At 29.8% G+C, this 25,572-nt stretch overlaps 1 protein-coding gene across 3 annotated transcripts in view; it reads left to right on the top strand.

Annotated features, from left to right (window-relative positions):
- LOC118194468 (protein NipSnap homolog 3A-like) overlaps positions 1-25,118 on the top strand; it is a 39,754-nt gene extending 14,636 nt beyond the window's left edge. The window contains exons 2-6 of one of the 3 annotated variants that reach the window (XM_085825768.1): positions 871-1,174; positions 2,306-2,464; positions 2,575-2,730; positions 4,179-4,262; positions 16,504-25,118. In XM_085825768.1, coding sequence (XP_085681894.1) covers positions 871-1,174; positions 2,306-2,464; positions 2,575-2,730; positions 4,179-4,262; positions 16,504-16,580 — 780 coding nt within the window. In that variant the 3' untranslated portion in view covers positions 16,581-25,118. Of the gene's footprint in view, positions 1-870; positions 1,175-2,305; positions 2,465-2,574; positions 2,731-4,178; positions 4,263-7,293; positions 10,484-16,503 lie in introns of those variants that run through there. The other 2 variants (XM_085825767.1, XM_085825769.1) reach the window with 2 other exon arrangements.
- Positions 25,119-25,572: the final 454 nt, after the last annotated feature.

Below are 25,572 nucleotides of genomic sequence, written 5' to 3'. Positions count from 1 at the left end.
ACTGGATATTACAGTCCAGTTTGGCGCGTGTTCAAAAAATTGCCAAGTTGCCAAATCGGTTGTTTTCGCACGTTTTAGAAAATCGCTAACTCATTATATCACCATATTAGATGGTTGCCAATTTCAATTTATTCTGTAAACATGCAAAAATATCTAAAACAGGACTCAAGAAAAACAACGAAAAAGTGGGAAAGTGCAGAATCACCCACTGCTTGGCGCGTTTTTAAGAATTGCACGTACTCAGCATCCATATACACATTGACCGATTTTCACATAAAAAACATCCCAGAATTGCACAAAAATGGCATTGCGCACTCCCTTGACTTTATCCATGTACACATCGACCTATTTTCACTTAAAAAGTCAAAGAAAATTCACAGAAATCCAACTCTTTTTACTCTTCCAAATGCCAAACAAATAAGTGGGCGATTCTGCACTTTACCCAAAGTATTTGAAAGTTAATAACTATGTATTTTATAGGATCAACAGTATTAAAAGTTTTCATAATATCATATACCATTTTTAAAACAGTAGCAAAATGGATTAAAGCATTTTATCATGAAATTTAAGAAATTGTAATAAGCAGTGAATGAGCAATAAATGATCAGAAAGCATTGATTCATATTTAAACGGTTACCAGATTTGGTGCAATTTCGCTTCACTTGGTGACTGGACCATAATCTCCAGTCTAGCCTTGACGATTTTATCGCCTGCGCCGGCAAAACGGAAAAGTACCTAAATTTATTTTCAGGCATCGTTTTTAATTTAAATTTATTTATTGTAAATGTTTCTTGTGGTTAATTTTTAAAGTATTTTACAGTATCAGTTCTCATACATTTAAAATTCTAAAACTATGTTTGGTTTTTCTAGATCTTACATCGAAGTCAAGGCAACGCAGCACTGAAATCTCTCTTTAATTTTAAAAGAACATTATCAATCCCGCCTCTAAATACACCTTCTAGGGATGCTGAAGTAGATGGATTATACTTTGGCAATAAGGAATCACAGAAGATATATGAAATTAGAATATATACTGTTCGTCCAAAAGATTATAAGGAATATATAAAATTTACTGAAGGCAATTTTCACCTTCGTATTAAACATTCTAAACTGTTTGGATTTTGGAGCACTGAATTAGGAGCACTTAATGAAATAGTTCACATATGGGAGTATGGTAAGTATTAATGATATTATTGTGTATGAGTGTACAAAGTCTGATTTCTATGTAAAAAACGTGCTATTGAGATGAACAGCAGAATTTAAAGTATACATAACCAACATGTGCCACAGCTGTTGTTGATATTTAAAAGAAATTCAGATAACTGTTTTGCTTTTATTTTAAAATTTATTTATGTTTATTTATGCATTTGGTAGTTCAAATGCAGTCAAGGAATATATTTTTTCATTGACATTTCTTTCCACTAGATTAAACAATGAAATTGTTTTTTTGCTTGCCCAAATTCCAAATTAATTCTTAATGAACATCATTTTGACGTAATGTATTTAAGTACTTTCCTGTTATGCAATTGCCATTGTTTTAGTGTATGTTTAACTGTATATTTTTTGGTGTATGATGTATTGAGCATCAGAAGAATTGTTAGAAACTCTTGTAAAGCTTTCTTCTTCAGGCATAGATATCTATAAATTTACAGTGCATTATTTAAAATAAAAGCTGAATATATTCTTCCTCGGTAAATGAAATATTTCCTTTGTTTTGTATTAAAAAAATTCCTTTCCCGAAACTGTGTAATAACTGCAATTCAAACCACCAGCACCAGTATATGGGCATTTATTTTTTTTGTTTGCAAAATTTTTACCGTTTATTATGCTAATGTATGCATAGTGAAATTTTTTTTTTAAATGTAATAATGTAAATAATTTTTTTAATTTTTACTGTTCTTCAAATTAAGCTATTGTTTTTTTATAACATGAGCTGTATTTAAGAAACTATAATTTGGATTTCATGGTAAAAGTTTCCTTTTACTTAAATACTCCTTGTGGTTAAATTCTATTAATTTGTGTTACATCTTTTGACTTCATCATAGGTTGTCTCCTGTTTTGAAATAAACATTTACCTAAATCAATTCTATAAATAGAAATAACTTCCATATATCTCATATTTTACCTTTACATTTTATTATAAGACTTGGCATTTCATTCTCTTTTTTCAATGATTTTAAAACAGTTAATGCATTATTATAATCAAGAAGTTTTTAATAGTATGCTAAAATTGCTTATATCCATATCAATAACAGTACGTGAGTGACTTATTTATTTTCCTTTTAGACTTTTTGCTATTTTTCAGATAATCATGACCATCGTGCTAAAGTACGACAGGCTCTTGCAGCTGATGCTGAATGGCAATCTAATTACATAAGCAAAGTTGCACCTATGTGGATTAGTCAAACGAATGCTACTATGATGCTTCTACCTTGGAGTATAATAACTCTACCTAGTAAATCAGGTTTGTTTAAAGATTATCTTTTAAGGAATACTTGAGTAGCAGTTTTGATATTTCATATAAATAACTATCTATTTCCTTGTAAGAATTTTATATAGATAAATTTGTTTTAGGTGTTTATGAATTGCAAATATTTAATATGAACAGCCATACTGATATTTGGGATGGAAGACTCAAAGCTGCTATGGAACTGAGTTCACTCAAATTGAAAAACTCAAATTCAGTTCTTATAGCCTGTTTCACATCTATTTTTGGTCCTCATAATACTGGTATGTATTATTTTAATTCATGTGCAGTTATTTTAAAAATATGTAAGTATGATAAAACTGTTTCTGAAGCAAAGAGTTTATGTCAAGTTAGACCTGAATTAGTAATTAGGTAAATCAGTAAACTGGCTAAAATAAAAATTCCTTCCCAATTTTCCTTCAAATGTTCAACTATTCTTAAGTTTTCCCCCCTTTTTCTTTAAATATCTCATAATTTCAAAATCTCAGTTATGTTTTTTAATTAAAACTTGCATACTTATCATAAAATATTCTATTAAAATGTCATGAATGATCCCAAATTTCTATTTTTATATCTTTACATACACTTTAAAACTAAAATAATTAATTAAACTAAATTGTAGATAGAAAGATATTTTTATTAATAATTTAGTTTATCTAGCTTAAAAGGTCAAGTAATAAATAAGTTAAACTTCTTTTTTCCAGAAAAATTTACTATATTTCACTGCACATTTTATACTTCATCCAATAAGTTAAGTTATACGAAATGTGCTACAGTTATTTTTAATTTTTATTTATTTACAATCAATACAAATGAAGCAGTGTAAAAGCATAAGAATATCACTTAGCACCTTTTTTTTTTTTTTTTTTTTTTCCCTGTATGAGTTTTTGCAATCTGTCCAATAGTTGGAAAATTCCTTCAGAAATTTCCTCAGCAGAGTCTTTCAAAAATTTTGGAGTGTTACATTGCATTATACCATCAAGTCCTAATCACCAACGTGTTTTGCAAGTGTTGCCAGTTCAGTCATGCATTCCGGTAACCTATAGGTTGACTTCAACCTGTAAATTACCAGTGACCCAGAAACCTGAGCAAGCACTATTGCTTCATTTGCATTTTAAAATTTAAGTAAATTTATTGTATCACCCACAGCAGTGACCTCATTGGTTACTAGTCTGGTACAATAACCTCAGCCTGTAGGTGTTCATAGAGTGACTGTTAACTTGTAGCTCATCGGTGTAGGTTGACAGACAATTGTATGCTCCTATTTCTTTGTAATTTAAAAATCTATCTCAATTTACTATATCATAGTACTCTGGTGACTAGTGGGTTGTAAGTCACTAAGAACCAGATCCTTGTTGGGTGCAAATTTACTTCAGTTTAATTTAAAGTAGTATCTGAATCTTCTGCATTGTCAAAGTGGTGATCTGTTTGTTATAAGTGACTCACCCTGTAGATAATAACAAGCACCTCTTCTTTAATGTTGTTTTAATAATTAACTAAATTATAATTTTAAATATATGTAATGTGATATATCCAACTAATGCTGATCTGCAGCATTAATAATCAATGCTAAGTTTTCATTAATAAGTGTTTATAATATCATATGTTCTGTAAAGAATTCTGTTTTTTAAATGTGTATGTATATATAACGATTGCCTATATATAATAATTTGGCAGCTAATTTTTTGAAAATTAATATTATCCTTTCTAGTGTATGCTTTGTGGCAGCATGAAAGTTTTGACAAATTTGCATTTGGTCGCTTACAGTTGCTTAGTGAGACCAACAAATCTGTTTGTGAGTACTTTATTTTATAGAATAAGTATTGACATAATATAAGTAGCACTAGATTTAATTGCTATAATTATTCTTGTCTATAGCCTGCTTGTAAACTGAAATTGTGTATGATATTGACAATTTGAATTCTAATGTTCATTAGATAATGAGATTTCTATTCATAATTAATATGATATGAAGGAAGATACTACAAGAACACAAAGGAATAAAAATAGAAAATGCACCAAGTCCTATCTCAAATTCACGTGGTATGAATGCTTATATGATTAAGCATTTCATTGTTGTATAAAACTCAAATATTTGCTACTTTTTTTTTTTTTTTTTTCCCCCTTCAAAGTTAAACATTTGGCCTCTGAAACAGGCCTCAATCTGTGATAGAATTGTTCTTTTCAACCTTTGACCAGCTATCAAGACCTATTTAGAAGTTCATGCCAAATCTATCTGAACTGCCTACTTGTCATGCTTAAGTTGTTGAATAGCATTATCCTAAGAAAAAGACACATACAAAAAAATTTATTTTGTGTTCCCAAGCCTTTTATCTGAAACATAGCAAAGATGATCCCCTAAAAGTATGCTTTCAAACAAGCAGTAGTTCTTATTCCATTGTCAGCTTAAAGTACTTTCCTATATCCCATCTTTTTAAGTGAACTTTGCTTTTTATGATCCTGCTACAATCCTCTTCTGAAGAGAGTATTAGGCCATAAATTTCCTTTTTTCCTTTTTTTTTTTTTTTTTTTTTTTTTTTTTTTTACATTCTAAGGGTTGGAAAATATGAAGTGACAAGTCTGTATTGAGGATAATGTTCCAAGCCTTATTTAACTCCTACGAGTATATCTAATCACTGATCCCCAGTGACACCAGTCTGTCTTCAGGAAAGTGTTGAAGTGGTTAATCTTTCCAAAAAAATATTAAAAGTCCTTTTTCTCATCTCTTTTTTTTTTTTTTTTTTTTTTTTTTTTATTCTGTCCATGATTTGAAGTCATGTCCTTTTTCACATTATCTTTTTTCTTTTTGATGATTTCTTATATTATTTCAATTACATTACTTTATTTGTGGTGTATTGGCAGTACTGCTGTTGGTCTAGATCAGCGGTTCTCAACGTGTACCACTGGTGGTATGCAAAGGAACAAAATATTTTTAACTGTTAAATTAAAAAATTAAATACTCCAACATCCTGTTAAAGTTTTTTTCTATAACCCTCATAGATTTATGTGATCTGAACTTTGCTCGAGGATATTGGCAAAATATTTTCACAAATATTCTTTTAGCCATAGATATAGCAAAGTTTGTCATAAATGATGTTTTTAAAAGGAGAGATAGAAATGGATGTTGTATTTAACAAGAAATAAAAATAAGTTCCTATAAAAAGATAATAGTATCTCATTAATTCCTTTGGAGTTGATCGATTTATTAGAATGTCTACACTTTATGTCGCCACCATTTCTGGGCTCATATTGATTTTCAATTAGAAGCATATTTTACATGGATTTTCTGTCTCTAACAGCAGGTATTTTTTCTTCTCATTGCTTTGTATTCCTTACTTTTCTATGCAATTTGAGAATATCATCATTTGTTTTTGAAGAACTCATAATATATTGTGCATTTAAAAATCTGTGATAAATAATAAAACATAGCTAGATTTTCAAAACGATGGCTAAGATTGACCAGGTGGAAAAGTGAAGATTCACAGTTGATGGATCCAAGACAACCTACTAGCACTAAGAATATTGAAAAGAAAAGAAAAACTGTTTATAGAAAATATAATGAAAGTTGGATATCATTAGGTTTTCTTGGAATGGAGATGAAATGGACCCTCAACCTCAATGTGCTGTTTGCGGTGAACTATTATCCAATCAAAGTTCGAAAGCATCATTTCTTAAAAGACATCCTGAATCTAAGAATGCCGGTTTAAAGGATAAATCTGAAGAAAACTTTAAGAAATTATCGGAGTTCAAAAATAGTAAACAAGTAATGAAAGGTTTTGTGACTTCAAGTGAAAAAGCTTTGTGAGCTAGTTACCTAATAAGCCTAAGAATTGCCATGACTGGGCAGGCTCACACTAATGCAGAAAACCTTACATTACCGGCAGCTAAAGATATCATTTTAACATAATTTAATGGAAAAGTGGCTAATGAATGTAATAATATTCTGTTATCAAAGGTTATTCTGTTATAAAGTGGATGAATTTATAGAATGACAAATTCTATAAAAGAGACACTTATTCAAAAAATAAAACACAGTGAGTATTTGGCACTGCAGTTGGATGAAAATATTGATATAACGAACTTTGTTCAATTATCAGTTTACATACCTTTCGAAGAAGATAAACAAATTACTGAAGAGTATTTATTTTTTGCATCACTTCGCGATAAAACAACTGCAAATAAAATTTTCAATGTAATTGACAATTTTATGTCTGAGAATTATATTTCTTGGAATAAGTGCATTGCTGTATTCAGTGACAGAGCTCAGGCTTTAACAGGGAAACATTCAGGTGTTATTTGTCCAAAAAAAAATGTAGCACCTAAATCTAAATTTACTCACTGCTCCATTCATCATGAAGGTTTAGTAGCCAAAAAAATCCCTGGAAACCTGAAAATCATTTTGAATCAAACTGTGAAAATTGTAAAAAATTATTTATTATTAATTTATTTATTAAAAGCCGAACTTTAAGAATATTTATGATTTTATGTCAAGAGATGGGCAGTGAACATGAAATGCTTTTGTTACATTCCAAAGTAAGGTGGTTATCCAGAGACAAAGTTTAAAATCTTCTTTTTTAACTTTGATTGGAAATTCAAATTTTCCTCAGTGATTAAATATTTGAATTGCAAAAATTTTTATTTAGGAAATTTTGGTTGGCATATTTAGCTGATGTTTATGGAAAGTTAAATTGAATAAATTAAGGATTATGAGGACAAAGTGTTAATTTGTTTACCATTAGAAATAAAATAATTGCAATTATAAAAAAAAACATGATCTAATAATCAAAGAATTGGATAATAATTAAGAATTCTCATTTTCATTTCAGATATTTTCAACATGTACTTTCCTGAGAATTATGAAAACGAAAATTGGATTAGAAATCCATTTTGTTCAAATGTATCTAAAATTTTATCTCGTGAAGAAAAAAACAATTGATAGAAATTTTCTATGATCATACCCTAGCTGAAGATTTCAAAAATAGCACACTTGCAAACTTTTGGTTGAACCGAAAAAAAGAAGAATTAAAAGGCATTTTAAGTGAAGCTATTAAATTTTCATTGCCTTTTTGCGCAACCTATTTCTGTGAAAAAGGTGTTTCTTCCTTGTTGTATTTGAAAAATAATTGCACAACAAAATTAAAAGTGGATCCTAACTTGCAATTAAAACTAAATGAAATAAGACCAGACATAAAGAAATTGATCTTCCTTAAACAAGCCCAAATTTCGCATTAAATTTTAGAATTAAAAGTACTGTAACTTAAATTTTGATAATTAAAATAGTAACCGATTTTTTTATCGAATACTTTTGTGTGTGTGGATTTTTAATACAAATACCCAGTAGGTTGTGCAAATGGCAATATATATATATATATATTTAAACAAATTTAAATCTAATTTTTAACAAATATGTATAAAAGTAAAAAAGCAAATTTAAATCCTAAAAAAAGAAAAAAAAAACAAAATAATTTTTAAAAAAATGTGCAAACATATAAAAGATTTAATACTCGAACTAATCTACAATATCATTTAAATTCAGAAGCATAAGCAAATCAAGTGCAAAATTAATCCATGAAAATAAATTTACTAATTTAATAAATTAAAATTAAATTAAACTTTTTTTTTAAAAAAAATGCGTATGTGAATGACCGTTGAGTAGGCAGGAGACAGACTTATCAAGGGGAAGTTGCCTCCAAACCTAACTCTCCAATCATTCAATTCGTGTTTCGTCATTCATGCAGGCAAGGGTAAAAGTCAAAACCAAAAGTAATTCCAATAAAGTGGTTTCCTTAGAAATTAACATTTAAGAATTAAAGTTCAAAAAGGAAAATACTAATGAAGTCTTTTGAGAAACAAGCAAGTAAAGTCAAGAATTAAACTTTTTTTTTTTAAATTAATTTTTTATAAAAAATAATAAAAAAATAATCTAGAAACCAATGTATTTTAGAAACCCTTGTCTACAGAAACCTCCCCTACACGAATTTGCATATCAATAAAAAGAAACTAAAAAAGAACTAGACATAATCCATATAAACCAACAAGAAACAAAAAAAACTAATTCACAATTTTTAAAAAACAAATATATATTTAAAAATATAATTTCATATTTAGAAAATACTTAGATACTACATAAAAAATTTTAAAAAATACTTAAAGCAAGTAAATAGTAAGTTTTTTAATTCTAACTTACCTACTATATGAGTGTTGAGGTCTGCAAAAGTGTTGTAAAAGAGAAGTAAGTGTGTTCTTCAAATTATATAGATGGCGCTTATGTAGGTAAAGTTGAGTGTCAAGCTGCTATCTTTGTTATAGTAAAAAATTTTTTGTAAACATGAATATTAAAAATTAAATTAAATTAAAAATCCTAAAGGTAGTAATATCAATTATTTAGGGAGTTAAGAACTGAGCCAATCAAGAGATGTAATTTTGCTTGAAGGAAAATAAAGTGAAGTGGTATTATGAATAAAATGTAAACTGTATGTAATGTGAAATGTGTGTTCTGTTGAAAAAGTGTGTAAAAAAAAAAAAAAAAAAGTGTTAAGTGAAGAATTTTTTTGTGTGAAAATTGCAAAAAATTAAAGTAATTAAGAAAACTGAAATGTTTTAATATTAAAGTTTTAAAGTAAAATTTCCCAAAATTTTTTTTAAAGGAGTCCTTAAAAAAATGTCTAAAAATTCCACAAATTTCTCAAAAATTACTTTAGGAAGTTAATTAAAACTTAAATTTAATGAAAGAAAATATTAAAAGTTTAATGAACTTCATTTCAATTGGTATATCAAAACTTAACTAAATACTGGCTAAAGTATGGAAAATTAGAAGATTAAAATCTACACTCAATTCGGGCTATAATTGAGACTTTTGAAAAGAGTTGGCCCTTTATTAGTAAAAGGAAAGAATCCAGTATTGATTAAATATACATATTTACAAAATATTTACAATAAAAATTTACGATAATTTCTCTACTCTTTTATATCCTTCATTACCCTCCAGCTAAGGTTTAAGGTAATGTTACCATATCCAAAAGAGCCAAAAAATTATAAAGTAAAGTCAAGGCCTGCCTTTTTAATATATAAATTAATAAATTTTGGTGGTACTTGGTTATCAACTTGTACATTAATTAGCGTTATTATTTCTTCCTTTAAATCGTCTATTTCAGTACATATATTTTTTATTCTGATAATTTGGCTAACGTGTTTTCTATTACTTTTCTAGAGATATTAGAGTTCCAATTAATTAGTTTAATAGTAGGAAAATGGAAATTCCTTCTTTTATCAAATAATTTAATTTTCCTGTGTTTAATAATTTGCAGGTCTAGGAATTCAATAGTATCTTGATTCGTATTCGTTTTATTAAGTGTTAAACTATTTGGGTAAATTTTGAATTGCTCAAAAGTAGAACTATTATTGAAAGTTATAATATCATCTATGTATCTAAAAGTATGAGCAAATAGCTTTAATTCATTTTTATTTAAACTTAGTTGGAATTTATATTCAAAAGTAAAAAGAAATAGGTTACAAATTTGTGTAGAACTGTTTGCTCCCATAGGAATTCCTCTAACTTGCTGAAAGATCTTATTATTAAATTTAATGTAGTTATTAAATAATGTGCAATTCAGATAAGTATTCCATCTTTCAATACAAATGTCATGTATGTCAGGAAAAAGTTGTGGGAGTTGCATTAAACTAGTAAAAATTTCTTCTAATGGTAGAGAAGTATAAATGTTTTCAAAGTCATAGGATCATTTCAAAGTCAAGAACATATTAATGTTCTTGATTGTTAAACTTTTAAAACTGCTGAGAACTGGATCATTATTATAAATAATCCAACTATAATTGTGTTGTTTGTTAACAAGATGTTGGATTAAATTACAGATTTTTTAAAGTATAATTGCAAATATGTATAATTGCAAATAATAATAAAAAATACATATACATTTATTTAAATTTATATTATTTTTTAACATGTTTTATAAATTAAAAAAGAAAATGTATAGGCTATGTTAATAAATGTTGGAATGCGATTAAAAGTAGTTTTTTCTATTCATAAAACAAAGCTAAATACTTAACAGGTAAAGAAACATATAAACTAGACAGATAACATGGCTGTGATGTTTGAAAGTGTATTTTCTAATAGCATCATATCACAACTTTGCAAGTTAATACTGTTTTAAATAAGTCATAATAAGTAAATTTTTTATTTCAGAAAATTTCATTATAATATTAACAATTTCTTTATAATGAAATAGTTCATACTAAAATTAAAGAGTCAGATTTTAGTTTGAAAAGTTATCTGCTGATCCTTGGCTATTAACTCCTGGAAACCAGTTTATGGACCAGGGTTTTACACCGCAAGTCATTAAAATTGTAGCACCATGAAGGAAGCAGCTTATCAGGAACAAATTTGCATAATAGATAGACTATAGTAGTACATGGATATGATTAGCATGTCACTTAGTATGAAAAGAAGATGAGAGGATGGACTTTTTATCAACGAGAATTTTGTTTGACTAGACATGTGAAGAATGCTTAGAGTATGAAGATGGAGCCCACAATAGCATGCATCTCAATTTGTAGAAGAATAATTGTGTGCCATATTTGTGGGTTATCATACTCCAAACTGCTATATGCATTTTTTGAACTTAACTGTTATCATGTAAATTTGAAGATATGGGTCCAGGAAGGATGGAATGAATAACATGCAAGCTCACAATAACCTCAGTGCACTAGTACCTGAAAGGCCAGTTGGTTTGTGCAAGAGTTTGTATGTGAAATGTACATCCATCGTGCATGCTTGCACAGGAAATATGGTATTGAGGCATGGAAGAAATATTTGCATATATAATGAGACATCATATTGAGGCTCACAGACTGTGCTTACCTTTAATGGCACAGTGGCATCTCAAGTTACAAGGGTGCATTGAACAATACACATGGATGCTAGTCTCAAACAATTACTGCTCTTATATGCACTAGAGATGGGCAAATCCACTCCTTTAAAGGATCAGATCAGAACTTTTCACTCACTGAAGTGAGTCAGTTCTTTTTAATGATCCACCAATTAAATCCACCAATCAATTAAATGACAAGAAGTAGAATCGCTAATCAAACCATTCACTCTCTGGACTGACTTCTTTCAGTTGTACTCTTGAGATTCCCTTGAGACTTTTGAGAAAGATAGACCAACAATAAAATTCTGGAATAAAAAAATGTTGACAGTTAAAAAATAACGAAAACTAAACTAAATTTTATTAAAGATTACATTATTTTATTACTATAATTGATATTTTGTTGCTACTACAAAGCACAGTGTAAAAATTAATTTATATAGATTCGAGGTGATCCCAGAGAAAAGGAAATAGTCTGCTGACAATAATGGCATCCCCCCCCCTTTTTTTTAATTGACAAAATCATACCAAATATTGCCTGAGGTTCTATTTGATATGGTCCACATTTTCTTCTATGATCTTGAAAAATTACATTAGATAGAAAAATTCATGTTTATAAATATACACTAATTGTAAAGATGATTAACACTTTGAGTGCAACGTCAGTCATCTGTGGCTGACACTAGACTTTCCGTTTAGGCCACGTTAGCCATCTGTGGCTGACACTAGACTTTCTATTTAGGCCGCGTCGCCATCTGTGACTGACACTAGACTTTCTGTTTAGGCCGCATCAACCGCCGTTGGCTGACAGCGTGTAACATGATATATAACTATAAAATTTACACTATTTTAGGGAATTACAGAAGATTTATTTATAATTTGCTTAATTTTGATTCATTACAGGACTAATGGATTTCATTGAAACATGGTAAACTTAAAAACAGTTCTCCATTACAGCTACAGTCAAAAGTCATTAATCCGGACTCGTCGGGACTTCGGCGATTCCGGATTAACGACTTTTCTGGATTATAGATCATCAGTTTAAATCTGGTAAGATGGCATGCAGAAATTATAAAATTAAAAATATGAAACCGTAATTTATGAAATAAAGAACAATTATTATCTAAAGGGTATCAAAATTTACAAAAAAAAAGCTTAATATTTATTTGTGTACTTTATTAAACATTTCTTTCAATGTAAGTTGTTTACGTTTCTTTGTTTTTTATGTTATAATACTTTCTCTTTAATTCTATAAACAGACATGATATCTTGTTCTGTTACAAAGTTCCACTGTTCAAGTCCAATAATTGCTCTGTCGAGAATACCGACTAATTTGTCAATCGAAAATTTTTCGTTTTCAATAACCTCTGTGTCACTTTCTTCGCTATCGGAAGCGAATTATAATGATGAGGAATTTGATTTAAATCATATCAAAGACAGAGTACATTGAGATGAAATACTACATTTAGTAAGGAATTATAAGGCAAATAAAATAAAAACATCTGCCCTGAAGATAAGGATAGTGCTGACAGATCAACTTCCAATTCGTTGCGCGCCGAGGCATTCTCCCCCCCCCCGCCGCAGAGCAGCGTGAAATTGATAAACAGATTTCGGAATGGTTAGATAAACACAGGATATGCTTTTATCCATTTTTTACAGCAATTCCACTGTTTGTTTAATGGACTTTGAAACATACTTTTGCTTTGTAGATCCTTTACATATTAGTAAATATATATCAGAAATTCTATTTGACATAATTGAAAGTTCAAGCTTACTTTTATAAAATTGCTCTAACAGTCTGCAGAAAATAATAAGCCAGATCCATTTCAAAGATTAAGGAACAATGCAATCTGCAACATTAACTGAATTAGATAATTTTTGCTTAGCTTATACCGTCCGTTATACATTAAACGCGCATTCGTAAACGTATTTTGCGCATGTGTAAACGCATATTAGCAGCCGTAAAGGTCATACACGCATGCGTCGCAGCTTTGATGTCCGGAATATAGATCATTTCGGATTATGGGTGTCCGAATTAACGACTTTTGACTGTATTACAAAATGTGACAGCTCTCTTGGTCTTTTTTTCTGGCCATTACTCCTGATCCTAAAATACCAGCACTTTTAAGCGGCGTACGTGGCCTGAATGGGATTGCCTAAGAAATATGCGTGGTGCTCAGTGTGTTAAAGAGAAATTCACAGCTCTTGATTACAAGACGTTAGTAAAATAAGTAAATAAATAAAAATGTAATTTATTATTTTGCACAAATATTGCAGTAGTATTGTATGAAAAACGTAATATCTAATATACATAGCTATACTATGACGCAGTATTCAAAGAATCAAAATGAAACACGAAGGAACAGCTCCGAGGAAGCAAAAAGAGCAAATAATCAAGACCCCACAGGAGCCAGATTTGCAACTAGAGGAAGAGCAATGAAAAGAAAGACTCCGTTAGAATCAGATGCACAGATAGAGCAGGAACGATGAAAATTACAACTCTGAAGGATCCAGATCTGTGACTAGTGCCAGAGTGCTGACCAGCTGAAAATCTGATCCAATTCCTATAATCTACATACATTAAACAGATCCTCGCACTACCAGATAGGATAAAAAATACTATCCATTTGCAAATGGGGGGAGGGAGAGGGTCAGTTTCGCTGAGATGCATTGGTTTATTTAATATTTAGTTTTTTAAATATGAGATAAACACAAGCAAACCAAAAGCACACATATATATCTAACACACATAAAAAAAAAGTTAGAGACATTTCCAGTAAATAATACAGGAAAGAATGCTAGTGTTTACGAAATCAATTTTTTTGGCACACTTCCCAACGACAACTGTGAACTGTTAAAGAACTGCTGTTCCTTTCACCGGAGCACTGATCATTCATTCAGTATAGTGAATTGGTTCTGGAGAGGATCGTCCACTTCTGGCATGCACATCTTTAATAGTTCCATGCACATATGGCTCAACCATAAGAAGTGCTTTTTGGAGTCTCCTCTTATTCATCTTCATATTGCCTCAGCAATGGAATTTAATATGTAGGGTGTGATTAGATATATGTTCTGCTTGAATCTGGTATGCAGATATGGCCATTTGACCAATTAATGTTATGTAGGTAAGTTGAAAAATAAGTTTCCCCTGTCGACTGTGGTCAGAGTTCTGTATGAAAGTCAAAAAATAGAATGAGACATTAAAGATATGACATACCTTTATTTTTCCATATAGGTACCAAGTACATTGAGACATTTGTCATATCGCTTGATAAGCTTCAAAAAGCCCTCCAGGAAAAAATCAGGGCTTTGCATATGGAAGAAGTGTTGAATGGCTTGTTTCACTTCAGTATTGCTTCCAAAACGCCTTTCCCCGAGATTTTTCTTCAAATCCGGAAACAGATGGAAGTCGCTTGGTGCGAGATCAGGACTGTATGGCGGATGGTGTAGGCGCTCCCAACCAAGAGTTGCAATATGGTTTTGCGTTGCTGTCGCCGAATGTGGTCTGGCATTGTCATCCAACAGCAAAACGCCAGATGTGAGAAGGCCAGGTTGCTTTTTCTGAATCGCCTCTTTCAATTTCGACAGGGTGTCACAGTAGCGCGTAGCATTGATCCAAAAAGTCCAGCAACAAAACTCCTTGGTGTCCTAGAAAACTCTGAGGAGCACTTTACCTGCAGAGGGAGTTATCTTGAACTTCTTTCGGACAGGTGATGACGGATGTTTCCACTCCATAGATGCGTCCTTCGATTCTGGCGTGAAATGGTGGACCCACATTTCATCCCTCGTCACAATCCGAAACAGAAAGTCATTGCCATCTTCATGGTAACGCACGAGATGTTCCAGGCTGACCCCCATGCGTTGTTCCTTCTGTGTCGAGGTCAATTGTCAGGGCACCCATCGTGCTGACACTTTTCTGTATCGAAGAATGTCATGGATGATGTTTTAAGCTCGCTCATGTGAGATTCCAAGTTCTTCCGCTACTTCATCGATGGTGATACGCCGGTTCGCTCTAATCATGTCATCCACCTTCCTGACATTTGCATCTGTAGTGACTTGCGCGTTTTCCTGCTGTGTCGCCTTTCGCCCATAGCCGTTCAACGCTTCTTCCATATGCAAAGCCCTGATTTTTTCCTGCAGGGCTTTTTGAAGCTTATCAAGCGATATGACAAATGTCTCAATGTACTTGGTACCTATGTGGAAAAATAAAGGTATGTCATATCTTTAATGTCTCATTCTATTTTTTGACTTTCATACACAACTCTGACCACAGTTGACAGGGGAAACTTATTTTTCAACTTCCCCTCGTACATGACAGATATGTTAACACTTGTGATTATCACTTTCAGGAACACCCTAATACCCACTTTCCAATATGCAACCATGTATCACTTTCACTCTGACAGTTCTCAGATCTACAATAAATTGCTATTCGGCCTTGGCCAATGCATTTACCAATTTTTTCTTATTTGAGCATGTCTAGTCCATATTGGCACATTCACTGTCATTACAAAGACTGCAAACACTTGCATCATTACATCAGATGAACTCTGGCAACAAACTACATTTACCTGATGCCTGAACTACTGTAATCCAAAATGTCGTAAGTCTTTAACTCTCTGTGTTGCCTTATTCTTGGCTACCTTCAGCAGTAATCATAGCACATTCTGTTTGTTCAGTAAGCCTGAAATTTTAATGATTATCTATTTTAAGGAATCTGTGAAATAAATTTAGTTGTGTTGCCTTTTGTCCTTGTTGATGTTGCAGTTCTAATGCCCAGCAGTGTAGGAATTATTGCATTCGATTAAATAACGGAGCCCTTTAGAAGCATTTCATAATTTGTTTATTTATTGCCTATTATAATTATAAGAAAACTGTAACCTGTAACTGTATGAGAAAACTGTAAATACAGAAGTATTTATATCTGAGAGCATTTACTTATTTTTTTTTTTTTTTTTTTTTTTTTATTTTTAAACTGTATTCTGATATACTTGCACCAATTCAAATTTGATTTAAGTTCACTGAAATGAAATGAAATTTTTAATGAATTTTCACTGTTTTGATCTTAATTCTAGCTTATTAGAAAATTTTGTACAAGTGCTGTAACTATAAATATATCAGAAACTTCTCCTAAAAATTGCCTTTTATTTTCAGTGCATGCTTTCTATCATGAAGTTCTAACTGGATACAGCAAAGGTCTATTGCCTCATAAAGTATCACCTCTGCAATGAAAATATCTTCTGTTTTGATGGTTGTTATAAAATTAGTGAAGGTTATATAAGGTGACTGTATATAGATATTAAAGTATTTGCATCGTGTAAAGATTTGAAGGTTATTTTTATCATAGTACTTAAAAAAATACCTTATGTTTAAGGATGAAGTATGTAATTACTATGTTTGTTGGCTGTGTCAGTTGTTTTTAGTATTTGTTTAAAACATGTTAAAGCATTTGTTTAAAACATGTATATGCTTGTCTTTTATGTAATTTTTTCTTTACTGACACATGTGTTTAACTGTATGCAGAGTCCTGATTTAATTTCTTCTCAAAGGTTTATTTCCTTTGAGGTCTGTAAACATATCGGGTTCTGTGCATATTAGTGAAGCCTTTTGACATTTGTGATTCTGTCTTCCATCCCATCAATGTAAAAATTCAAGCTCTTAAAACTAAGATCAAAGCATAAATAGTAAATGATCACTTTTAAAATAAATATCCATAAATAATGCTAAAGATAATGCGTGGAAATAATGAACAGTGTGCCATGTTGCATGTTATAAAATTTTTTCATAAAATGTGCGTTTATAATTTATGATAAAGATTACCTTTTTGGTACTGTGCTGTTATCGGAATTGGATTCAGAAATGTATGAATGTATGCATGTGTGTATGCGTATATGTAAATATGTATACATGCACATACATTCATGCTTACATATATACATGCATACACGAACAGGTACATCTATTCATACATTTCTGAATCTAGTCCTGATAACAGAACAATACCAATTTTTCTACATTTTTCTAGTCTCTTATAAGCTTTCTTTAATAAAGTTTGGCTATTACTTATAAAGATTGATTTTTCTTCCCCCACTCTTAAACTATATGAAGTGTAATAAGGTTTTTTTTTCCTATTGAGTTTATTAGTTATTGAAACAAGTCCCAATTAAGCAATCTTACAACATTAATTTATTTATCCTATTCAAAATTTGATGAAAAAGCTGTTTTTTGACTATTTCATAAAATATCAATAAGCAGTTCTTTCTGAATATACAGATGTCCTTTTTGTATGGTTAAAAGTACTTTTCTGTATTTTACTCATTTTTCTGCACTTTATTACTTATTGCTAATATTTTTATAATTTTATTAAGGTCTTAATTTAAATTTTCACATTAAAAGTTTATATTCAACATCCTTTTTTAATTAATGTTCATAATTAATGTTCATTTGAATGTCATTTAGTGCCAAATTTTACTTTTAGCAAATATATGAGTCATTTCTCTCATAAATTATAATGCGTTTAGCTCAGTATTTTATGAGCTGTAATAAAGAGTAAAATAGGTAATAGATGTTACCTTCCATGCTATAACTTAGCATTTTGTTCAGTGCATTTCCTTTTTTGTGTGATATGAGTTTACATATTTATAATATTTTTAGTAAGATCTGATCGTTAAAATTAGTTTCTCTGGTTGGTTTCTATTTTGCTGAAATTGATTTCATACATGTGCAAAGTTTATTAAATGAATGAATTCATGGTACTCACTCGTCCCTCCGACAAAGTCACCAATCATTGGTGACTAATTTTTCACCATTGTAACAGGTGAAAAGCAGTAGCCATTTAAAAAAATGGCAGCATACATAAAACAGTAACGAGTCAATGAAATTGCATGAAACATCCATAATGAAACAGTAAAAATTACACAAAACTAATGTTCATAATGAAACCCTTATAAGTTCATAAAACAATAACAAATTAACTAAATTTAAAAAATGCAACAAACATCCATGATAAAACAATTTTCTGTTTTCGTGATCTTCTGTTCATGTGCACAGTGATTTGTTTTAACTCAAAATAAATAAATAGATTAAAAGTCAGATTTAACATACTGGTACTGCTTTCCATGTACCCATTAACCTGTTAACTTAAAAAAAAACTTTAGAGAATTGCACAAGTTAACTTCATGGAATGTGCATTCCTACACTCTCAATTAATAGGCAAAACACCATATTTCTGAAGAAAAAAAAATGCATTACTTTCTTTTTCATTAGCAGGTACATAGTGGCATTGTGATTCATTACAAGAAAAATAACTGCATACAGTAGTCACAACAAACAGAAACCATAAACATGACCTTTAAATTTAAAATTTTTTTGAATTACTGCTGAGATAGGTGGCAGCATGATGTGCTCGCATAATACACATGCAACCATTTTGGGCTGCCAGCTAAATACATATTTGTAAAATTATGGGTTGCGGCGGCATAGGTCTTTGCCCAGTGATTCTTGTCAGAGTTGGGTAGATACGGCGATAGTATAAAATTTATTTTTTAGAATCCATGTTATGTTATTGCTTGAAGTGCACTTAACATATTTCAGATAAACTGCACCTGTTAATGTTTAGTAAATAATATTATATATTCTTCTCTTTAAAACATTATATTTGTTAGCTTATTTTAATATCTTTAATTTTTTCCCCCTGAGATTAGGAAAAATACAAAGAAATAATATTAATATATATAATAAAATTTTTAAATATTATTTACTTTATTTATTTCTTCTATGTATGTATATGTTCATAATTACTTATCTAAGTATGTATTGCTTTCCTTCATATTTAAAGCACTAAAAAGTCAGCTCAACATCTCGTATTTGTAAGTATTAGAACTTAAGCAATCATTTATTGTTTCACAAAAACGACTGAGTACAGTGAAATCTTTCATGGTAATTCCCTTCCATAAACTTACACCTTTGAAAATGATTCATATTTCTTGGAATTTAATAAAAGAGTCATACTGAAACTCGTCTTATAAGGCAACCATTTTGGTTGAAGAAAAAAATTATATATAATTAATTTCATAGTTATGATTTTTATTTCTTTAATACATTGTAATTCAAACTTTTTAGCTTCTTCTTTTATTAAAATTAATTTTTGAAAACTATAATTTCCCTCTCATTGAAATAAATGTTCTGAATTTCATACATTTATTCAGTGTTAAAAATAAAAAGTAAAGAATTTTTTTCCCTTTTAATTTTTATGCTTAAGATATTTAGAACATTATTTTATTATAATTTGATCTAAATTATATGATGAAAGTGTTCATTTTATATTAGTGTTGTATTTCTTTTACTTATTTATTATGTGACCTTTTATGAATTTTGTGATAGCATTTTGTATTAACTTTGGCATATTAAGTGTGTATAATAGTACAAATAATTTGTGACAAAACTCTTTAAAAATGAAATTACGTTACATAGTTCAATCATGTATATGTTTATCATTATGTATTCTTTTGCAAAAAACTCACTAATTGTTAAGAAAATAATTCAGTTATGCACTAATGATTTATTTCAAACCTAACACTTAATGATTGAAAATATTGTGCTATTAAAAGATAGAAAATCCCACCTTTTTTTAATGTACCAAAAAGTTGTTTGTATGTTTTTCAAGTTCAGATTCTGTTTTTAATTTTATATTTTTTGTGTGTTATACATACTAAGTAATATACAGACTTAATATGTGGTTTATCATAAATTTTATTTATTATCTTGTTATTTTCTAATATCATTATTGTTTTTTAATAGGGTTTCTTAAATTTGTAACAAATCTTAAATTTTTGTGCATTGTGTGATAAGGTTTATATATATATTTTTAGTAGTTTCAGGTATGAAATAATAGCTTTTTAAATTTTTTTGTTTTAATGATTATTTATGTTGGTTTTAATGCATGTTTTGCATCAATCTTAATTTTTTTAATGTTTTCCAGTGGAAATATATCCAGTGATAGAGTATGTCCTTTTATTGTAATTCTGTATATTTATTTCCTTAGTTTTCCCCTGTATCTTCATTGTTTTCAAATATGTTTGATAATAAATAAGGCCTACTTTGCATATGATTAATAATTAGAAAAATTATTTTTAAATTTATATTTTTCATCCCATCTTTTTTAGTATTTCCAAGTTTCAGTTGTAAATTGTATTAACAACTTCTCATTTATTCTTCTAAATACCCAAGATAAACTGGGAACTTATAAAAGATTTTGTGCTTTAAAATTTTGTTCTTAAAAATCTCTGAAGGCCTTGGTAGTACTTAATTTATGAAAATTATTAAAGGTATTTTTTCTCCACGTTTTATTTTTTTAAGATTCAGATACCTTCTTGATACTAGAAATTTAGAATGTTCCATATTAATGATGCAAGATGTGTATTTTACGAGATCAACACCTGATGCCGGTGTTATTATTTTCACTACATACGTCTTTCATGTTCTGTCAGAATGAGAAGTGATGTCCTCCAATCCTTCCTATTCTGACAGACTATAGAGACCAATACAGACCTAAAAGATCTGTGCTTATGTCTGTGGTTAAGAAAAAATATGTTGAAATTATATCAGGTATGAATGTAGTTTCATCTTTCACTTTTTAGTTGTTATTATTGTTTCTGTTATTAGCATATTTATTATTATTATTATATTTTAGTGCAGTATTCAAAGATTAAAACAATTTTAAGAAGTACTTTACAATTTTTTTGAAGAAAATGAGAATTTAGAAGCTATAATTGTCTTCCTTCTTCATTACCTTATTATGTTATATGATTCCCTTTGAAAGTCCTTAAAAATTTTGAAAGTTACCCGTTCCCAGAGAGAGAATTTGAAAAAATATGAATTAAGAGATCTGATGCTTATGGTGCTCACTTGTAAAGAGCATGTTTTGTAATATTCAGTTTATTGGGATTTATTATTAATTGTATGAATGTTTATTTTAAATAATAAAATTAATTAATAATAATGTTTTTTTTTTCCAAAAGAATGAGATTTCAGCATGATAAATCATAGTCTAAGTTTTCTGTGTCTAAAACAGTACAAGTGCCCTGCTGATATTACTACATAAAGGACAAAAAAAGTCTCTAAAATTGGGATTCTTCATCTTTGTGAGCTTGCAATTTTGAACACAGCATACAATATATCCGTTTGCAGAAGTTAAATAAAATGAAAAGTGGAGTCAAATTAACAAAATCTAATGTTCATATATATAGAAATATAAGCAAGAAAGGTCAAAATAATATACGACTGATCAAAAGTATGAGTTGAGATTCTGAATGAAAAGGATTGAAAGGGGTGATTGTTAAGAAGTGGGGTCTGCTTATCTTGGTTGCAAGATCAGATACAATTTTTATAAATGTAAGAGTAGAAATGGATACAATGTTGATGAATGTCAGCATTGATTGATATAAGAACATTGCAATTCAGTCCTTTGTCTTTGATGGAAGTATTTTTTTATCATATCTACTGTTTTAAATTTTTTAATTCCTTTTGCTGTTGGGTGTATGACTGCCCTTTCTCAAGTAAATAAAAGACATCTATTTGTTTTAAAAATGAAATAAAAATTTATTCAAAGCATTCTTCTTCAAAAGCGTCAACATTCAAATATGTATCTGGCTGTAAATGCATTTTGTGAGGGAAGAAATCTGGTTATTTTGAGTCATTTCATTCATCAAGCCAATTTTTTATATTTTCATAAGAGCTGAATCTCTCTGCAGAAAAGGGTCTCAACATGGACTAGAACAAATATTAATCTGAAGAAGCAACATCTAGAGCGTATATAGAGTTTGGAGCAGCATATCCTGATGAAAAGTTTCCTTGACTGGTCTCATAGCATGTTGGAGAACACTCTGATGTTGGGAAATAATCTTTACATCTCTATGCATATTCTGGATGGTTTTATATCAATGTTTTGTTGAAAGTGATTAACTGTTGTTTGTAACATTCAGCATTGTTTTTCTCACTCAATTGCAACAGCTCATAAGAGACTATTACCTTTTAATCCCAGCAGATGGGCTTGTTCATTTGGGTGCACTTGGGCTTTTGTTCTTTTAGGATTCTTATAATGAATTAAAAATCCATCTCTCATAACATTTTAAAACTCCACAAAATATGCTTTTCTTTTTTGTCTTTGAAGCAGCATTTCACATATGGTTCTTTGACATACAATTTCTTTCAATTCATTTGGAATCCAATTTCTTTGTTGTTGAACCATTCCCAGTTCATGTAGACATTGAAAAATACATGGTTGGGTAACATTTGATGCAACAGTTAATTCTTAGTTTTGTTTAACAATGATCTTCAGTCAAAAATGTTGTCAATTTTCATCTCTAAATTTTTTTGGTTGTTATCCATACTCTTTGTCATGTGTATTGAAATAATTTATTTTTAGTAAAACTATTATTTACAAGTTGTATTGTATGGAGCGTGTTTGCCTTTAATTTCCAACCACCAATTTCTTCTATAGTTTTCTTTACTGTAAAATACTGAAATAAAACTTCTGCATTTAGCAAAAATCTCAATATTTTTAATGATGTAAAAATGATTGTTTACACACAAGTGTCAGATACTAATTATTAAAGCTTACTGTCAAACCTTTGAAATAAAAGCATTTCTCAGATTCAGTTAGGTGTGAGCAGTCTACTAATGACGTCTTTAAAAAAGGGTGGAATCATATTTATACGTGTAGTTAAACATAGCATTTCGGTAGCTGACCTTATTTTTCAAAAAATGAAGGATACAAAAAAATTTTCTTCATTCTTGTAGCTTAGGGTGGCTCTTAAATTATTATATATTCATTTTTCAGCTGTCACTAACATTAGCAGAATCTGGGATACAACGTACCTACATTATCCATGACAATGGTAATATATCACAGACCTCAAAATCTAGGGTCATTCAAACAAGATCCTTAACTTGCATTTGACAGGAACAGCCTGCAGAATCATCTACCAAAGCTCGTTTCAGGATCCATTCTCTCAGACTGATTTTTTTTTTTTTTTTATTTATGTGTTACATGCATGATTTACTTCCAAGATAAAATATTTTTCTCTATTCTTCATTTGACTGAATTAGCTATTGAAGGAATTTTATTATGTGCATGCCATTACTTATTTTTTCTGTCAAAATAACTAAATTGTAATAAAGACCAAACTCGTTTTCATTAAATATTTTCCCTATTTTTGCATATTTGAATGTAATACTCATGCTGCTTTTTGCTTATATATTTCTTTCTGTATTTTAAATCTGCTCCTCCCTAAAAGGTCCCATTCATTATTCTGTTTTTTTTAATTGTTTTCCATTATTCTAGTTTATAATAATTTATGTAGATATGTATTCACATTAACTTTGTATTGTACCAAATTGATCTGACTGATTATGTTTGCTGCACAATTTAAAAAGATCGAGTTGAGCATGAAAAAATTGTAATTCAGTTTATACAGTCAAAAGTCGTTAATTCGGAATGATCTATAATCCGGACATCAAAACTAAAAACTTTCTGCGCATGCGCAGTGTTGACACATGCGCATAGGCGTTTACGCGTGCGCGTAAGACCTTTTACGACTGCGCATATGAGTGTGCGCAAGTGCAGAATACGTTTTCGCGCGCGCGTTTTATGTATAATGGACATATAAGCTAAATAATTATCTATTTCAGTTAATGTTGATGATTGCGTTGTTCCTTAATTTTCGAATTGGATCCGGCTCATTATTTTTTCCAGACTGTAAGAGCAATTTTATAAAAGTAAGTTTAAACTTTCGATTATATCAAATAGAATTTCCGATATATATTTGTTAATATGTAAAGGATCAAAAGCGAAAGTATGTTTAGAAATACGAAATCTGTTTATCAATTTCACGCTGCTCGGCGGGGGGAACGCGGCGGCGGGCGCGTAATGAATTGGAAGTTGATCTGTCAGCACTATCCTTATCTTCAGGGCAGATGTTTTTATTTTATTTGGCTTATAATTCCTTATCAAATGTAGTATTTCATATCAATGTGCTCCGTCTTTGATATGATTTAAAACAAGTTCCTCGTCATTATAATTCGCTTCCGATAGCGAAGAAAGTGACAGAGGTTATTGAAAACGAAAAAATTTCGATTCACAAATTAGTCAGTATTCTCGACACAGCAATTATAGGACTTGAACAGCAGAACTTTGTAACTGAACAAGAAATTATGTCTGTTTAATGGAATTAAAGAGAAAGTATTATCACATGAAACGAAGCAAAACTTTACAACTTACATTGAAAGAAATGTTTAATAAAGTAAACAAATAAATATTAAGCTTTTTCTTTTTGCAAATTTTGATACCCTTTAGATCATAATTGTTCTTTATTTCATAAATTACGGTTTCATACTTTTAATTTTAGAATTTCTGCATGCCATCTTACGAGATTTAAACTGATGATCTATAATCCGGAAAAATCGATAATCCGGAATCGCCGAAGTCCTGACGAGTCCAGATTAACGACTTTTGACTGTATATAAATTGTATTTTTGGTGAAGTTTTTGGATAAGGTTTTCTCTGTTTGTTTATAACTACGTACAAAATGTTTGACTTGATAATGGAAAAAAAAAAAAGTGTGCTCTAGTCATGTCTTGAATTCCCCTTAGAGTACTTAAATTTTTAGTTCCGTGTTAAAATAATAAGACAAAAAAAATATTTTAGTTCTTGGTGCAGTGTGATTTTGTAGCATACAAAAATAAAATCTCTTTGATTATTCTTAACAAAAGGTGTTCTCAATTAAATTCATACTGCCAATATCTAAATTTCAAACTGAACTGTTTTAAAAAACTTTCTGGAAAGAATTGTTTTTTGATTAAATTTATGAAAACATGATTCAAAGAAATAATTGGCATCTCTTTCTTAGAAAAGCAAATTTTTGTGTAACCTTAACATTTGTGTGTAACCAAATAAATGTGAAAAACAAATAGGAAATTAAATATATTATAAATGCTGCCTTAAGTGAATGAGTCATCAGGGGGGAAAAGTAATTTATTCAGAAAGTTATATATAACAAAAGTGTAACATATTTCTAACTTTTTGAAATAAAAATAATATGCCAAAAATTGTGGTCTAGTGTTTTGGGTTAAAAATAACAGTTGTCTTGTTATGGAAGCCAAGTGATGTAACTTGAATATTTGAAAAGCATAAAATGTGTTTTTAACTAAATCCTCATTTCCAGT

The sequence above is a fragment of the Stegodyphus dumicola genome, chromosome 10 (genome assembly GCF_044657685.1).
Source record: "Stegodyphus dumicola isolate Sdum_Otavi_A_Nest chromosome 10, ASM4465768v1".
In the NCBI taxonomy this organism is placed as follows: Eukaryota; Metazoa; Arthropoda; class Arachnida; order Araneae; family Eresidae; genus Stegodyphus; species Stegodyphus dumicola.
Note: the sequence above shows the minus strand (reverse complement) of the source record. Positions and strands in the feature narration are given on the sequence as shown.